The 16514-nt window shown below is 40.5% G+C and overlaps 1 protein-coding gene across 1 annotated transcript in view; it reads left to right on the forward strand.

Annotated features, from left to right (window-relative positions):
- GABA-B-R1 (gamma-aminobutyric acid type B receptor subunit 1) overlaps window positions 1-15017 on the forward strand; it is a 104649-nt gene extending 89632 nt beyond the window's left edge. Inside the window, exon 17 of the mRNA XM_065437653.2 lies at window positions 597-15017. Within this exon, the coding sequence (XP_065293725.1) occupies window positions 597-854 (258 nt within the window). The 3' untranslated portion in view covers window positions 855-15017. The remainder of the gene's footprint in view (window positions 1-596) is intronic.
- The last annotated feature ends 1497 nt before the right edge of the window (window positions 15018-16514 follow it).

Below are 16514 nucleotides of genomic sequence, written 5' to 3' on the forward strand. Positions count from 1 at the left end.
ACGGGCACCCACATACTGTACTCAACCGCGTTCGCCTCACGCATTTTATTGTTTACATGCAATCTAGCGGCTGGAAAACATATCGTACATCGCAGTTTGGCGATGTACTGAACGTTGGTGTCGGAAAATCATTTTTTCCGGGAACGTATGAACCGGTAAAAATGAGTAACTCTATTGGGTCATTTTTTGTGTTCTCGATTACGAACGTTGGCGCCGGGAAAACGTACAGGCACCGACAAAAGTGGTATACTCCACACAGCAAGAGCCGAAGCAGCGGCAAACTGCATCGCAATGCCATCTACAGGCAGCATCTGGGATCGAGACAGCCAATGGGTGCCCTTTATTATCTGCAGGCATGTCACTTGACTCGTGTCGAAGTTTCGTGCTTCAGCTCACCAAAATGCCGCACGACGCCGCTGCAGTAGCAATCTGCGTGGAGTATACCACTTTTGTCGGCGCCTGTACGTAGCGGGAACGTATCAGCGAGGTTACTGTATAATGTACGGCAGTAAGGATCTGCACTGCAGCTGTTCAGTAACCACATAGTATACATATCATGATGCACAGAAATGGTCCCGTTCATTTCCCTCATGCAGAAGGAGGAGCAAATTCAAGTGCTGAACCAAAAGCTGCAGGAGCGACAGCGGCTGGCCCACCAGACTGCTCTGCCTGCTAGCGGCGAGAGGGTGCGCATTGCACTGCCTCCCACCTATGCAGATGGCCTGCTGGCCCCCAAGGAGCCTGTGGCCATTGACCCCGTCTCCGATTCTGGCTTTGTCACGGGCACCTCCCTGGTTGGCCGTGGCTCACGCCTCTCCCGTTCCGACTTTGAATTCTCCGAGTCATACCTTTAATTTGTGACATACCATCAGGTTGCACAATACCTGGCATGGCCATTGGAGTTTGCCATTCAGGATGAGGCCCAGAATGGCTAATGTACAAACTTTCATAATGGATTTCTTTGCATGGGGATACTTTGAAGGGGATGAGCAGCAGATGTGGTTTAGACTTTGGTTATATAATTATCAACCCTCAAGTTCCCTCTGTCTTATGCCACAGCTAAGGAAGAAGGGGTTGATTTCAGGGCAGTCTTTCCCTTTTCCATGAGATTAGTGCTGGTGTGCTTTGGTGACTTGTTTCTGCTTGGCCCATTCTCGTGGCATCCTATTAAGTAAGGAGGCTTAAAGAATGGATCTTGCAGACTACAGTGCTTGAGGCACTTGCCTTGCAATATAAAAGGTGGCAAAAATAGTGGAACAGGAGACAACAGCAGGGTGCTAAAGTATTGAGTTCATTTTATTGAAAGAAAAAGAATAACTTGCATAATGGATATGTATATGTGCCTATCCTATGGACTGGCCTGACTGCACTGCACACATTTCCTTTTGCTTCATACTGAGTTGTGCCTTTTCTGCCAAGGTTTGAAATACTCATTGCCACCAGTGGTTTTGGTTGTCACTGGTGATATGCATATTTTTTTTAATATACGCTCACAAAAAGTATTATTCTAATATTTCAGTTCACATTGAACACTGCAATTCCTCTGTACTCTTCTTCACATAAGCAATTTTTAGAATTGTGTTAGAATCGGGTAAATATCGCAATCAGGCATTGTGAGCTACTTTTATTGCTTGGAAATCTTAGGGCAGGTCAAAAATATGCGGGAGGTGATGACTGTTCAACAGGATCTGACGTGTGTTCAATGTCATCTCTCGCCGAGACAGATGCGGCCACTAAAAGAGTGGTTATTGGGGTCACCATGATGGTCAGGCACGTGCGTGCTGACTGGTCAAGATCGAATTATCTGGTGAAGGCCAATTTTAGAATCGAAATAAGGAAAGCTTGGTCCCATAAAAATGCATGGGCGCTGGCCGGAACCTTCGGTCACGATCAATTTAACAAAAAAATGGAATTAACCAGAGTCATATTAACGGAACTCAACAATAAGCTTTTCCATACAGGCAGTAATGGTTCTTTAATACTTAGTGTAAAAAACTAATAATACTGAGCAAATTTTATGTCTGGCTTGATACCACCAAGATTAAAAAATTTTTTCCCCTCACCACAAAAGCAAGGATGAGCAGTGGAAAAGGAGGAGTGTTTAGGAGGTTTGCTTTTCAAGTAACTAAGTCAAATGTACAAAAGGCAGTCAGAACAAGAAGGTAGAACGTACAGTTAAACATCATCACCCAGCAAAAACAGTTCCTGTGGAGCTCTGTAGCATTCTTTTGTGTCGTGTTTCATTCTTTTCTTTTTTTTTAGATCATTCTTACTCTATTTACTAACTCTCTACTAGTCAGTGCATAATTGTAGTTTAGTCTGGCCTACTGCAGAGCATGCAGCACAGTCCAGTTGCATCAGAACTTGCTCACATTTCAACAGCAAGAAGCAGAACTTACAAAAGCTACTCTAGATCTTTCAAGCAAGGCTCAAAAGCTACAGACCTTGCCAAAGAAAGGCTCTTCTCAATAGTCTTGCACAACACACATGTGTTTGTGCTGGTGCTTGGTGGCTGCCATTCAAGACAGCTGCTTTCACCTATTCCTTCCAAGCTCCTTATTGGTGCTCTTGCCACATGGTGGTGTTAGCAGACCATCCTACTGGAATTTCAGAGGTTACCCAAAAATTCGAGTCCCCTCTTTTCAAACAACTCGGCAACTGGCCATTTACTTGCTTGAGGCAGAAAACAAGGATAGAAATATGATAACCTGAGCACTGGCCACCAAGTAAATCCCATAACAACAAGCACTCACTTGTACTGATTCTTTATTCTTTCCACACCTCCTGCACCATGCGCCTGCTATGCATGAGTATTCTTTCTGTCTTGTGCTGAAACGCACTTCCCCCATCAGGAATTTGAACAGTGACCACTCATCAATGCTAGATGTTGATAACATGCTAGGAAAGGTATATCTCAACATCTGCAGCCGTATAGCTTGCACAAGTACTATCTGCCTCCCAGTGCCATGGGGACTGGTAACAGAATAACAAATTAGGTTTCTGCTGTTTACATTTATTACGTGTCTCCCCTTTTCATACACCATTCATAACAGGAACTGCCATGTCATATAAATTGAGTTCATAGGTTCAGTTGTTAGAATGTGGCTGTTCCTCAGTGATGGCTCACTTGTCAACCTGTCTTCTTTTTTCTTTTTTGCAGGGAAAGTTTTAAAAGAAAAAAAAAAGTTTTTTGTAAGGTTTGAGCAGAGCCAACTAGGCATGATTCATGGTGGGCCCACGTGTCCACCAGGCACCTCATTGTACCATAGAGGCATTTGAATTCAAAATCACATTTATTAACAAACGTGTTGAATGCCTGCTGTTGCAAGATGAAGTCTATCTTGCGACTTACTATTTGTTCGCTTTGGTTATGTAAACTTGAAGACCGGTGTCCTAGCTAGCTGCATTGTCTTCCCTTGGTGCAGGGACAGTGCTCGCAACTGGATTGCTTCAGATTGCACCTGTATCTCTTAGTGCTGTGTTCCCTTCCAAAAGAGCTGTATAAGTTGTAACATGCACCCTTATGTGTTCAAAGTAAAAGCAGTGTGAACCCACACTACTGCAGCATAGGCTTCTGACATGTACATGATACATGGTTATGTGTACAGGCGCAGCCACTGCTAGTGGGAACACACGAGCCCTTGACAGCACTCCGCAGAGTGCCACGCCACCACCGGCGCCTCGTGAAATCTTGCAGCGCAGACGCAATTAAAGCGATAGACGGAGCACCCGGCATATCGTCTGCTATGGTTCCTCTACTTCGCTACCTTTGCTGTGCGTGCATTGGTATCTATATATGTTGTGCACACTAGTAGCTCTGAGTATTCATGAAAGTGCTTCCAAAGCCAAATGTACACACGCTGATGCAGGTGTTACAGAGTTTGGAATGTGAATAGCAATTCCATGCAGTTTTCATTTGCAAAGGGTCATTTCAAAACTCTGTGCTTTGAGTTTAATCAAGAATAAATAGAAATTAACACTTTCCAAGGACTCTGGCTGGCATCATGGCAAATCCACTTGGGCGACCATCAGAGCAGCCATCCAGCTATGCGAACAGCTGCAGGGTAAACAGCTGGGCGGTATTATTGGATCATCACTTTTGAGAATATTTTACTTTAGCACGATGCGCTCTAAATTTTTCACTGGAACCTTGTTCTAAACAGCCTTGTTGTTCCCATATAGCTTACAGAGTTTCATGAGGTCGCCAAATTCGGGCTTTTTCGTCCCACATTTCTCGTAAAACTGCACTCATTCATAAACTTCAAAAGGTTCTATTCTTTAGTTGTCCACGCTGAATGCTGTTAGGTGAACTGCAACAGCTTTACTTTGTTTGAGGTGCAAGAAAGGGGCTCCTGGGCTGTGATTCCACTCTTGAGACCCACCTCAAACAGGCGATGCTTGACTGTTGTTGTTTAGGCGTCCAGACCAAGGGTTTCTTTCATTTCCTGTGCAGAAGCACCTGGCTTCGCTGCCGCAGTCGCTGCATAGTCGCCACGATGCAAAGATCTTTGTCGGTTGTCACCTGAGGCCGTGGAGCACGGGAGCATCCTTGATTCACCGCTCAGATTTGAATGCTTTAACAATCCTATTAGCGGTTTTCAGGGGTCTTCCTGTGGCTTCTGAAATTGCTCGCTGTAAGCATCCTCTGAAAGACACCTCCACAATTCCCCAGCGTTCATCCTCTGGCATTCTATCTATTGCGTAGCAACATGCTACAAAGAAATGAACTGGCATAAAAACATGGCAGTTCTTTATAAAGGGTCATGGAGAACAGGACCATATCAAAAGTTGGCATCATTTTAATTGCGCCAGTCTGTCTTTCACTATTTTCTATAAACCTACTGACCTTGTGAAGGGGTAGTGTGTTCTAGCTCTTCTTTATTCTCGACACTGAAGATGTAGCTGCACTTCTTATCGCTCTTGCATTAAGAAGAATGCAGCCACGTTCATGACCTAGCTTTTAGGCTGGATTTACATGATGGGATGGATTGCCGATTTATTCCAAGGGTGACCATAACATAGTTCAGCTGCAACAACTGACCAGGTAGCACCTCGTCTCTGGTGTTTTTGAGTGTGGCATTATTCGGCAGCACTGAGCTACGTCATGCTCATCTGTTGGCTGCACCGACAATCCATCCTGTATGAATCCCACTTTAGTCACAAAACTTCATTGCCGTTGACAACATGGCAATGTGAACATTGAAGCAGTGCGAGCGGGAGCGGTGGAGGGAGGAGCTGTAGCAAAGAATGCACCAGGCACTCTGCTCATTGTCTTGATTGTACCTGCGCAGCAATACTTCATGAGGTGTCAGTGGTGGCGCTCTGCATAGCACTGCCACGGGCTCCCTTGTTCCCTCTAGCAGTAGCTGCACCTGTACATGGTCATGTACCATCTTCAAAAGTGCAAACACTAAATAACGAGCACCAAAGCAGCTGACACCATAGTATTTAGTGTTTCCCACCCATTTAAGGTGTTTTTAAGAAGGCCTGTGACACAAAATTGGTTCTTACATTCAAAGTGTGTTACAAAACAAAAATTTGAGTCCGTGGGAAAATCTTGGATGGTTTATAAAGGCAGCACCATTGTGGAACATATGGAGGGTTCCTTTTTTCTCCTTTTACCAGTAATATGTTATGCCAGGATAGTTTCTGAAATAGCTAGTTGTGTTCTCAATACACTGCGTGTAAAACAACTGCCTTAGTTTCCACACAAATAATTTCTCTAGCTTGAGGCACAATTTAAACAGTTGTGGACACAATAAAAATGATTTTAAAAATTGTTTAATTCTTGTCTGCTCTGCTGTTGTGTTTTTCATTATACTAAGGCTGTAAATATGCCTTAAAGATTATTTTTAAACATATAAGACTAACTGTAGCCTAAAGCTGATACCTACTATCTGAAGTGATAAATAGTGTGACACACAAATCACACGTAAAGACAAAGGACAAGTGTTTTTTATGTGTAGGGTGTGTTGTCCTATTCATAATTTCAGATATGTCACAACCAGGCTCATGGCAAATGTTTTTAAATATTTTATTTGCCTTACTTGGCAGCACGTGCATAGCAGGAACAAGTGAGCTGAAAAAATGTCTTGCACAAGGAAGGTGCATCACTGTGCAATCCATTTATAACAGTCTAATCACAACATTAAAAAATGCAGTCACTACCAGTCGCAACACATCCTGACTGACGTCAACAATAAACAACATCCAGTCATAGAAACACTTCTGATATTGTAGCTTTTCTGTGTATTTTGTCTAATCTAGGAAGCAGCTCCTGGTAATCTTTATGTTTGTGATATGCCTTGCCACACTTGTCATACTTGAGATCTTCCTTATGCTCTGAGTGCCAACCAGGATTTTAACTTTTGTAAGAGAAAAATAGGGCACAAGACCCAAATGGTAGTGTTCTTAAATGACAATGTGAAAATTTAAATGTGCTATTGCTGCTTTATTTCACACAGAGCAGTTATTGTCTGACTACTAAAACTTCCATTGAGAAATAACTATGCACTGTAGATATAGTAGCACTATTGTCCACATTAGTTGGCATGCACAATGTTTCAAAAGAAAACTGCTTCTTTTAACATAGCTCAGTCCTAAAAAGTTGCATTGCAGAAAATTGTGATTGAGGAAGAAAACAGTAACGATCTTGGCATATTAACATCAGTTGAATGGAATTGTGTGTTAGGCATTGGCAAGCTACAAAAAAAAAGTTATTTTTGTGCCTGGATTCTGCTGGAGCAGGAGAGTGACAGCAGTACCTTCAACTTATGGCATTGTACTAAATTGCAGGGCATACTTAGAGCACCCTCCAGAACAGCTCCAGTCCATGCCCACATCTTTTGCTAAGCGAAATTCTATTATTTGGCCAATTTTGCCAGAAAGTTGCCCAGTAATCTTATTATCACGTGCAGTTTATTTGTAGAAGATCAATACAGAATGTTATAGTAAGGCTAAGGTAACTTATCGTTATAAGTGACTTGTGGTATCGTTATAAGTGGATTGCACTGTTTACTTGTATGGCATATAGTTACAGGCTGTGCAAACTTGTTACAGCAAGCATGTGTTTACTTTGAAACATGAAGTAAAGAGGAAACAATTCCATTAATCAGATCTTTAATGTGCACACTGCTTTTAGAATGTTGGCATGTCTTGAGCATTTGTGTTGTTTTGTTTTTCTTTCTTTCTTCTTTTTTAACATTTGTTCTGTTCTTTAATGTGTTTCCTAGCATTGAAACCATTCGTGGCAGAGCACATTGCCTTATTTACTTAACCATTATTTTTTAATTTTGGTTGTGGTATTATAGCATATGTTATTTATTGTGATTGTGTGGGGGCACAAATTTCATATTTATGTTTACTGTTTACTGATGGTTTACATGCTGCTTTCTGATTTCTCAAGTTTATACACAAGTGCAGCATTGACTTTATTTTTTTCCCCAAGAGCTGTTTAAGATCAAAAACTTCGATAAAAGAGTGCTATTGTATCCACTACATACAAAACACTAGGTGTTTCTGAGAACTGTGATTTAGTTTACTCTTGCAATGTGTGGAATAAGTACATAGAAGAATCAAAGTGCATCAGCATAAAATTTCAGTTATCCTTGTAAGTCACCTTCAAATAGTATGCACTTTTAAGTGCTTTTGTGCTCAAAAGCAGTCACGATCTTGCATTCTCGAAAGTTTAGGAATCATAGTTTTGTAATCTCATTGAACTGGCATTCACATGTCAGTTGCATCAAATCATTACGCACCTCGAGGCTGGCTGCACAGTTTGAACAAATGTTATTTGAATTCTGCGTTCCGTCATTTTCCATCAGTTCATTGGGCAGCAGGCCAGCTAACATTTGTTCAGCAGGCTGTGCATAATGCGAGCGTTTCAACTGCAGCCTTAGCAGAGGGAGTAATCATTCACATACTCGTACATATTTGAAGAAAATTGACCTTTTGAAGGAACCTTTACTGTCTGCAACCTGCCATGCTTTTCTTGTTTGTTTGTTGATTTGTTTTCTTTAATTTGTGTGCATTCGTTTGATGTTCTATTGAAAATGGTATTATGGAAGTGCACTACCAACTCCTTAATATGTGGGCTAGTCAACCAGAACCTTCAAGAGTTTCATTGAGTCTTAATATTCTGGATGGGCTAGAATGCAATCATTCTGTAGGTTCATTCATATTTATTCATTAAGCTTCATTATTTTCAGCAGCACAGAAAATAGTATTGCAGAGGACCTAAGTTCAAATTCATTGTAGGCTGTTTTATCAACACATAATTGTAGGATGGCATAGTAGTCTTAACAGTTACTGCAGAAAAATGTAATATCAACAATGCTAGAAATGGTAATACACTTCGTTATCCATGGTAGGTACCATTTTTTTGTGTATGTGTGGCAGTTTGTGTGCACATTCTAGTTCCTATATTTTCATGATTTCATGTTCTCACGCACACACACAAATGTACAGCACATGCATTATACTACTGTACTCATCAGTGAATTAAATGTCTACATTAAATGTGAATATTGACCTAGCATGGCTGAATCGAATGTCATGATCACATATAGATTATCTTGCCTTGGGAAACTGAGGTGTTCAGTACTTGTGCATTTGTACATGCACAATTTGGATATAATGCAAGTGAACATGAACAGCGCATGGTAACACTGCTGAGAAATAATTGAGCTGTGAAACACTCTAAAATACTTTTAAAAACACCTTTGCTATGAAGGGCCACTGCCTCTGGAATCTCCTCCCACTATAATATTTACAAAGCATTTTGCATTACAGTGTTGAGAAGAGCCAAAGTTTCCTTCCTAACATGCGGTAGAAATCCTTTAACTTCTATTTAGTCTTGCACGCCTAATTAGGATTTACTTGAAGAAGGGGGTACCAGCGAAACACCAAGGACGCGCACTCAAGGAAAAGGCGTTAGACATGGACGAACGCTGGACTTTCAACAGTACTTTATTGGAATTCACATTGACGCACATAACCTCTGACACATGCGAATCTTCAACTCCTCCCAAGACATGTGCATAGATAACACCTTGAAAGTACATTACTACGCGAAAACAGCCGACGCATGCGAAACTTCTACTCCTACCTATCGGGTAGGTAAAAGATGATTAATAAAAAACTGACATTGATGCACGGGTCTTAGGAGGAGTAGAAGTTGCACATGCGTCGGTTTTTTTTGCACAGTAATGTACTTTCGAGGTTTTAACTGTGCACATGTCTTGGGAGGAGTTGAAGATGTGCGTGCGTCGGAGGTTATGTGCAGCAATGTGAATTCCAATAAAGTACAATTGAAAGTCCAGTGTTCGTCCATGTCTAGCGCCTTTTTCTTGTGTGCGCGTCCTTTGTGTTTCGCTGGTACCCCCTTTTTCAAGTTCATCGTGCACCAACTGGCCCAAGAGCTTGCGCTAATGTAATCAGGATTTGTCAGACAGCTGGCTTCCAAATTTTCTCAGTCATTTCCTCTCACCGCCATTTCTTTTCTTTTTTTTCGCCCATTGTGGCTTCAGCTGTACCTGGTAACCAACTGGTCATGGCTGTAAAAAAAAAAAGTCCAATGCATCTGGCCAAGAGGCTATCATGTTGCATACTGTATATTGCGCCACCAGAAGGGTGGCATGGACAATGTAATTATTTTATGCGTTGCATATTGCAATCACTCAGTTCAGCCCTTGGGCGCGGCCGGGCAGCCACCATTGAGGGTATGAGCCATTGTTCATTGCTGCGCGTCTCATATGTGGGTCTATTCTCTTTTAAGTTTGCTATGTTTGTTATTAAGTTGCTTCTATTTTTATGTGTTGCATATTGCAATCACTCAGTTCAGCCCTTGGGCGTGGCCGGGCAGCCACCATTGACCTTTAGCGCAACCACGTGACGTGATGTCATGACAGCCGGAGGAAAAGCTGGGCCCCAACTCGCGCAATATGCAATGCATTCTTAGGTTAACCAAGCTAAGCCTGGCCATTTCTTTTTTATCATCTGTTTCATATGTATTTATTTACTTATGGGACCTCTAAAAGGCAGTCCCTGGGTCATGTTCATAGTTGCTTGATATATATGTATAAATACACAGATTTATTTCATGCATTTAAATTCCATTTACCTTTCAATGGGCAAGACACACGACTTGAGCCTGGTAGAATGTTATGTTTGCGGCCCATAGATGTTAACATAAATGCCTAGCACTACTGTTTCAAATTTAGACCACACTGTGAAGAATGCCTAGGTGGTGTTAGTAGGGCTGATGTTGTACAGGATAGTGTGATAGAAAAATGTCATGTCGATAGAGCTTGACTGCACTTCGTGTTTTCAAATTTTTATGTAAGCAATCATTTTGTTGTGCAGGGTGCCCTTTGAAAAGAGGTTTTGCTGCCATTTGCACTCTTTTTTTTGTACTGATGAGACGTCCAGCTGTGGTAAAAAAAAAGTGTATAACCTCTTTGCTTGCACAAATAATTATCATGCAAATTGGGCATGTGTTACAAGTCGGTTTAGTTGGCACACACTATAAGCTGCTTCCAAGCATGTGCTGCCTGTGTTATGTGCACTTACAGCTGTGGCCACCGTAAAAAAGAAACATGAAAAAATACACTTGAAACACAGAAATGCTCGCATTATCCAACTGCTGAACTGTAGTCAACAAAATTTTTTACATTGAAAAAAAAAAAAATGCTGAAACTGTAGTGACTGATGGCAGCATGTTTTTCTTATTTAGGCTCTCTTCATTTTTTCCTGGCTGAATTGACTAAGGTTGCCAAATTTTAAAAAAGCTGACACATCATATGATAGTGACTCTGAGACCAAAATAGGGATCGAAATCATGTAAACTCGGGGCATATCATACATGAGTCTAGAGCAAGGCCCTATTTAGAGAATAGAAATTTAGCAAAACTGTCATAAATCGGTAACAGTTTTTGCATCAGATTTTATATAAATGGCATGATACTGTATGCTTGAAATGATTTGTCGGGTGTAGTTCACAGAATTGTGATTTCTTATTTCTGGAGTGTAATGTTACATGAACTTAAATATATTTAAGAACTTAATTTAAAAATTTACTCGTAACAGTCACTAGAATTTTACATCTAAAATGTCAGAGATTTCATTGAAACGAGTTCAATAGTTGTCTAATGATAACATTTCACATCTGATTATAATGAAGAGGCCTTGCATATTCAGCTTTTTTTCATGGTATGCAGAGGTGCAATATTTTGCAGACAAAATCGTTATGATCTAAGCACTAGGCTTGCTTTGTTTGCAATGCCCAAACCTGGCAAGGGCCCCTTTGAGTGCAGGCAATGAGTGATTAAATACTAAAAATCATTTCTATGCTGAGTGGCTTTGAAAATTTTCAGAGTATTAGGATTCACATAAGGCAATCTGCGCAAGAATATTTGTGCTTGAAAAAAAAGTCAACTTTTTTTCTAGTCATTTGAACATTCGTTAACTCTCCCTATTTGTTGTCTTATTAAGAGGAAGCTTTAGCTCGGGCCCAACTCCGACGCGGCCTATTCACATACGTATAAAATGCAAAAATGTTTCTATGAGATAACCCCTGGACCGATTTTAATGAAATCTGTTGCATTTTAAAGAGAAAGTTAAATTCTAGTGACTATTGGAAGCGAAATTTCGATTTAGGGCTTGAATTTTCTTAAAATGATTTTCAAATATTTGGCCGTTTGAAAAAAAATAGAAGCACGAAGTTTACAAATTCATAGCTCTGCATCAAGAACCGATATCGCAGTTCTGTAAACAGTATCCATCAGATCATTCAAAGCGGAAAAATTCTATGTGTCATTTTTACATCTTACGTGAATTTGTTACGTTGGTTACAAGGGTTCTGCGAAAGCTGTATTTCCAAATTACTAAATTTTTTTCAATCCATGTGTAACATATCAATTTTGTCCGCTTTAGATGTGCTATTAGATGAAATACACAGTATTGTATTACCCTTTTTCGTTGTTTAGTTACAGAGCTGCAAACTTGATAGTTTTGTTTTTTGAAAATTTCAGATTTTGCCGATTTTTAATAAAATATTGACAACCTAACTCAAAAATTCGAAATTAACGGCCACTAGGTTGTAAGTTTTTCTTTTAAATGCAACAAACCTCGTCAAATTTGGTGCACTGGTTGCTGAGAAAAACGAATTCTCCTTTTACATGTATTTAGATGGGAGCAGTGGAGCTAAAGCTTCCTCTTAAACAAAAACAAAAAAACAGTCATCCTTCAGTTTCCTTTTTTTTTTTTTAAATCTAACCTTTTCTTGATTGTTGTGAGCGCTGCCAAACATTAGAACACAACTTTTGCTTTTTTTCACGTTCACACTTCAACGGCAAGCACATGTGCATCTCGGAATTTTAGGTTATAAGTCACACTAAATAGAAGTTTTGGCCGTTTTCTCACTAATTTAAGCTGGTTTAGTGATAGGATGACTGTGGTCAAGATGTCGGCTTTGTTGAAATCACATTACAGGGTCTCCTGTATAGCATTATGAATAACATTCTGTGTGCTGCCTCTTGTTTCAGTTCAGTGCCTTGGCATTACTATACATACAATCTTTGCTGTGTTCTTCCACGCTTTATTATTATGTATAATTTTTTTTTATGCACAATACACCAGAACTTTGTCAAAAAATGCATGTTTTGATACTTTATGGCAACTGTATGCTGCACCTTCTGTACCAACCATTTCAGTGCAAAATTTTAATTGTGCATCTTATTATTTAAGCACTAGATGCCATAACTCAATTTTTAAGTGTTTTCTTTTTTTTTCTCAAGGAAATACATGGTGAATACATCATTCACTCATTGAACAACTTCTGTGGCAATATTTCTGCCAAGTGGACGAAAGTGGCTAGTCCTGTAACGTTTACAATCTAGTCATGAAAAAAAAAAAATTTTTTTTTTTTAAACTTTCAGCGACAGTGAGCTAAGAGTACAATAACCCCCTTTGCCATGCACTATGACCTCACGGATTTCTTTAAGGCTGCACACGAAGTATGTGCTGTCACACTGTGGCGAACAAATGTGCAATTTTATTCCGATTGTATGTGTGCCACCTGTTTCCATAGTGCTGCTGCATAAAGTTTCCAAAAAAGAAAATGATGGCTTTTGTACTTGTTAGGCATACAATCCCAACTGTGATGGATCATGTACTCTATCTACTAGGACACTCTTGTGCAATATGAACCTCTATGCCGTGTAGTGGAAGGGCTTCTTGTAGACTATGTGGAGCTTCTTGTAGAGTATGTGGCTGCTGGATGGTGGAGACAAGTAATGCAAGCTGTTATTTTATTTTATTTTTTTAGCTTGAAGGCACAGGTGCAGAGCACGACAAAGGGCGGGAAAAGTAAGTCGGGTTATGTTACAGTACGCATGCACCTGTATCTAAAAATCGTCCACCGTTGGCACATCTAGTGGTTCTCATTCACTAGTAGCAGTAGTAGTAGTAGCAGTAGCAGTGCTGTGGCACTCGTTTACTCAGTAAAAGTTTATTTGCCGTACTTATTTTGGCATATGTTCGGTTTAGATAAGCATGCGGAACAGTATACCCTGCTTAAGCATTAGGCGTAGGCTGTGAGAACACTCATGGTAGTGTACGCTGTTTCTCGTTATCAGTGCAGGTCCCTAGTGTGGAACTTGTCCACCTATCATGTAGATAACTGTGAATAGTGCACATGTACAGGTTGTTTAAAGAGACTCTCCTTGCTGGAGGTATGTATCCTCTCCTACCTACACCTACTCAGAACATCTGCCTATGGCACCGTCTCTTATGTGTTGTTCTGTGCTCTACGAATTAAGGCAACAGCTTTAGATCTGTCAGGACATGTTGATTTTGATGTGAGGTTAGACCTAATTTGCAACTGTCTAGGTTCAGTGATGTGTGAACACAATCTATGCTTGTTCAACAAGTTGTGGGAATGTATTGTGTTAGTATAGTGCACACATCAACGAAAACACATGCAGATCTTTCGTTAGCCTCTGTGGATGTGCCCTGGGCAAGAAAGCCACTTCAGCTTGCTTGGGCTTTTAAACTCGAGCTCAACAACTCTGTGTCATTGAAGAGCTAATGTTTGGTTCTTGCAGTTTCTCTTTAGTGTTCTGCATAATCTGTTGTTTGAAGTGTAAAGATGTCACTGTTTTAAAATAAAAGCTGTTACACATAGAACTGTTCACAGCTCAGCTTATTTTATTATTCTCAGTGATGGTAGCATCCATTATAGGGAGGCTTGAAAGTTAGCACATTAAGCAGATGTAGCATGCTGTTCAGAATGCATGTTTCAGGTTGCTTTCTTGTGTGTACAACTGCTGTGGCGATGATAGAAAAGCATTATACAAGATAAGGTCATGCACATTTATGAACAAACCATGCTAGGTTGCAAGATTTGTCAATTATGCTGCAGGTTTTCACTAGATAGCTGCAAGACTGCTGCTAAAATGTGCTAAACAGCATCTTTGACTTTAAGCACTTGTCAATCTGGAATAAAATTGGATCATGTACCCAAGAACAATGTGCAAATATGCAATATCGCCATGGCTCACATTATGGATGGTGCGCATGCTAGTGGTGTGATGCCAGCGTGCATCACCATTGTTCCATGTTATGTTCATCAGACATATTAAGATGCTCTATGGTTGATACTCTGGACAACAGATTGTTGCATGCATGTTGTGGAAGGCTGCTACAGCACCAAATGTCTTGGCTGTTGCTGCTTTGTTTAATTTCTGTTCCTACAAGCCTATGTTTTGTAAAGCATGTTTCTTGTACCAGTTTTCAACAATGGTTGTGCGTGTTTTTGTGTCGCACAAACCACTCTGGCTTCTTTTGTACACTGCTCGAGTTACTAGATTCTGTCAGAAAAAATATTACATCCCTGTCCAGTCTAGCTATACGAGTGTGTCTCAAGTGTACATCACTTGTGTTTGTTCCGTAAAGTTTTGTAAGATTTGTGTACTGCCAAATATTAGATGCCAATAAATTGCATTACCATTACCATGGTATTTTTCTTGTACAGTGCCTTTATTCTATAGACAATAACAGAATGCTCTCTCAAATATTCACAATCATTACTTTAGTGAAGCATCACCCAACCAATCAATAAAAATGCAGCAACATATTGTATGAAGGAGCCCATGCTGTGTTTTTTTTTTTAATCTCTGCAGAAATTTCAGTTGCACTGACCTCTTTCATTGGCATGTTAGCCACAAAGTAAATGGCATTACGTAGTGCAGGGCCGTTATCTTGTATGCATTTGAAAAGCCGATGTTCAGTTTCGCCTCACACGAGTGGCCTAGATTGGCCTAGGCCGCGATATCGACGTGGCTTAGGACAAGTGTGTGAGATGAAACTGAACGTCAGCTTTTCGAATGCGTACAAGATAGCGGTCCAGATTAAGCCAACATGTACCACATTTGCACCTGCTGCAGTACATGACCAGACAGCCAAGCCAATTTTCTGTCAGCTTGAGCTAGTGCACACCACTTTGTTAAGGGTCACCTTGGCAGTACAGTGCTATAATGTGGCAAAACATTGAGCACGTCTTACAGGGTGCTCTAATGTAATCAAATCTTCAGTAACCTAGTTTAACCTAATTGCAAAGATGTTAATGATTTGAAGCCCAGATAGGCATGCAGCAACTTCAATGTGATGACCACCACATGATTTGACAATTCTGCAACTAGTGCAAATGACCAGCGAGAAATCCTGATAGTGTCTCTCGCATAGCCAAGCATCTCTGACTGCCATGCGTTGCTTTGGCAATTCCATGAACACAGATTGCAGCCTTGTGCATTTGTGTGCTCAATGTTCTGACAATCTTTACAGCAGATCAACATTAGAATGCATTCAATTAAGCACTATATAGGGTGTCCCAGCTAACTTTAGCCAGAGTTTTAAAAATATGCCTGTGCACTCTAAGACGGCTTGACCAAATGCATGTTGCTGACTATTGTATGGAGTAAGTCTACATTCAATAGCTTTGAAGCCTCCAGTATTGATTACCTTCTGTCTGCCATTCTACGTGTAGCAGGAATCCCCACCGTTTCCTCAAAATACACTGTACAGCCAAAGGACATCATGCATACTCAAGGGCAAAATTCCAAGTATCAGACGACGATTGCAAGGCTTCGAAGACAGCAGGTGAGGACCCCCAACACAAAGTGCTTAATTGCAGCTGTTTAATGACGGACACACTGGCTTACACATACGAGATGAGGATATTCGGTGCATGCTCAATTATTTTTGCAGCCATTTTATTTCGGCACGCAACCATTCAAATAATTTTGCTACCCTAATTCATGCTCCTTCGCAGAAGTACAAGAAAAAACGTCATATTTTTTTTCTTCTAAGAGAATCCCATTTCGAGCAAATTAATTGCTGGCGTGTATGTGCAGTTTTTTTTTTTCATTATCTGGATAGTTGCAACACGTCTTCTATGTATGGTGTTTGTGCAAAATTATTGCCATCACGGCATTAATTTTTTACTATTCTTCATTACA

Source organism: Dermacentor albipictus, chromosome 1 (assembly GCF_038994185.2).
Source record: "Dermacentor albipictus isolate Rhodes 1998 colony chromosome 1, USDA_Dalb.pri_finalv2, whole genome shotgun sequence".
NCBI lineage: Eukaryota > Metazoa > Arthropoda > Arachnida > Ixodida > Ixodidae > Dermacentor > Dermacentor albipictus.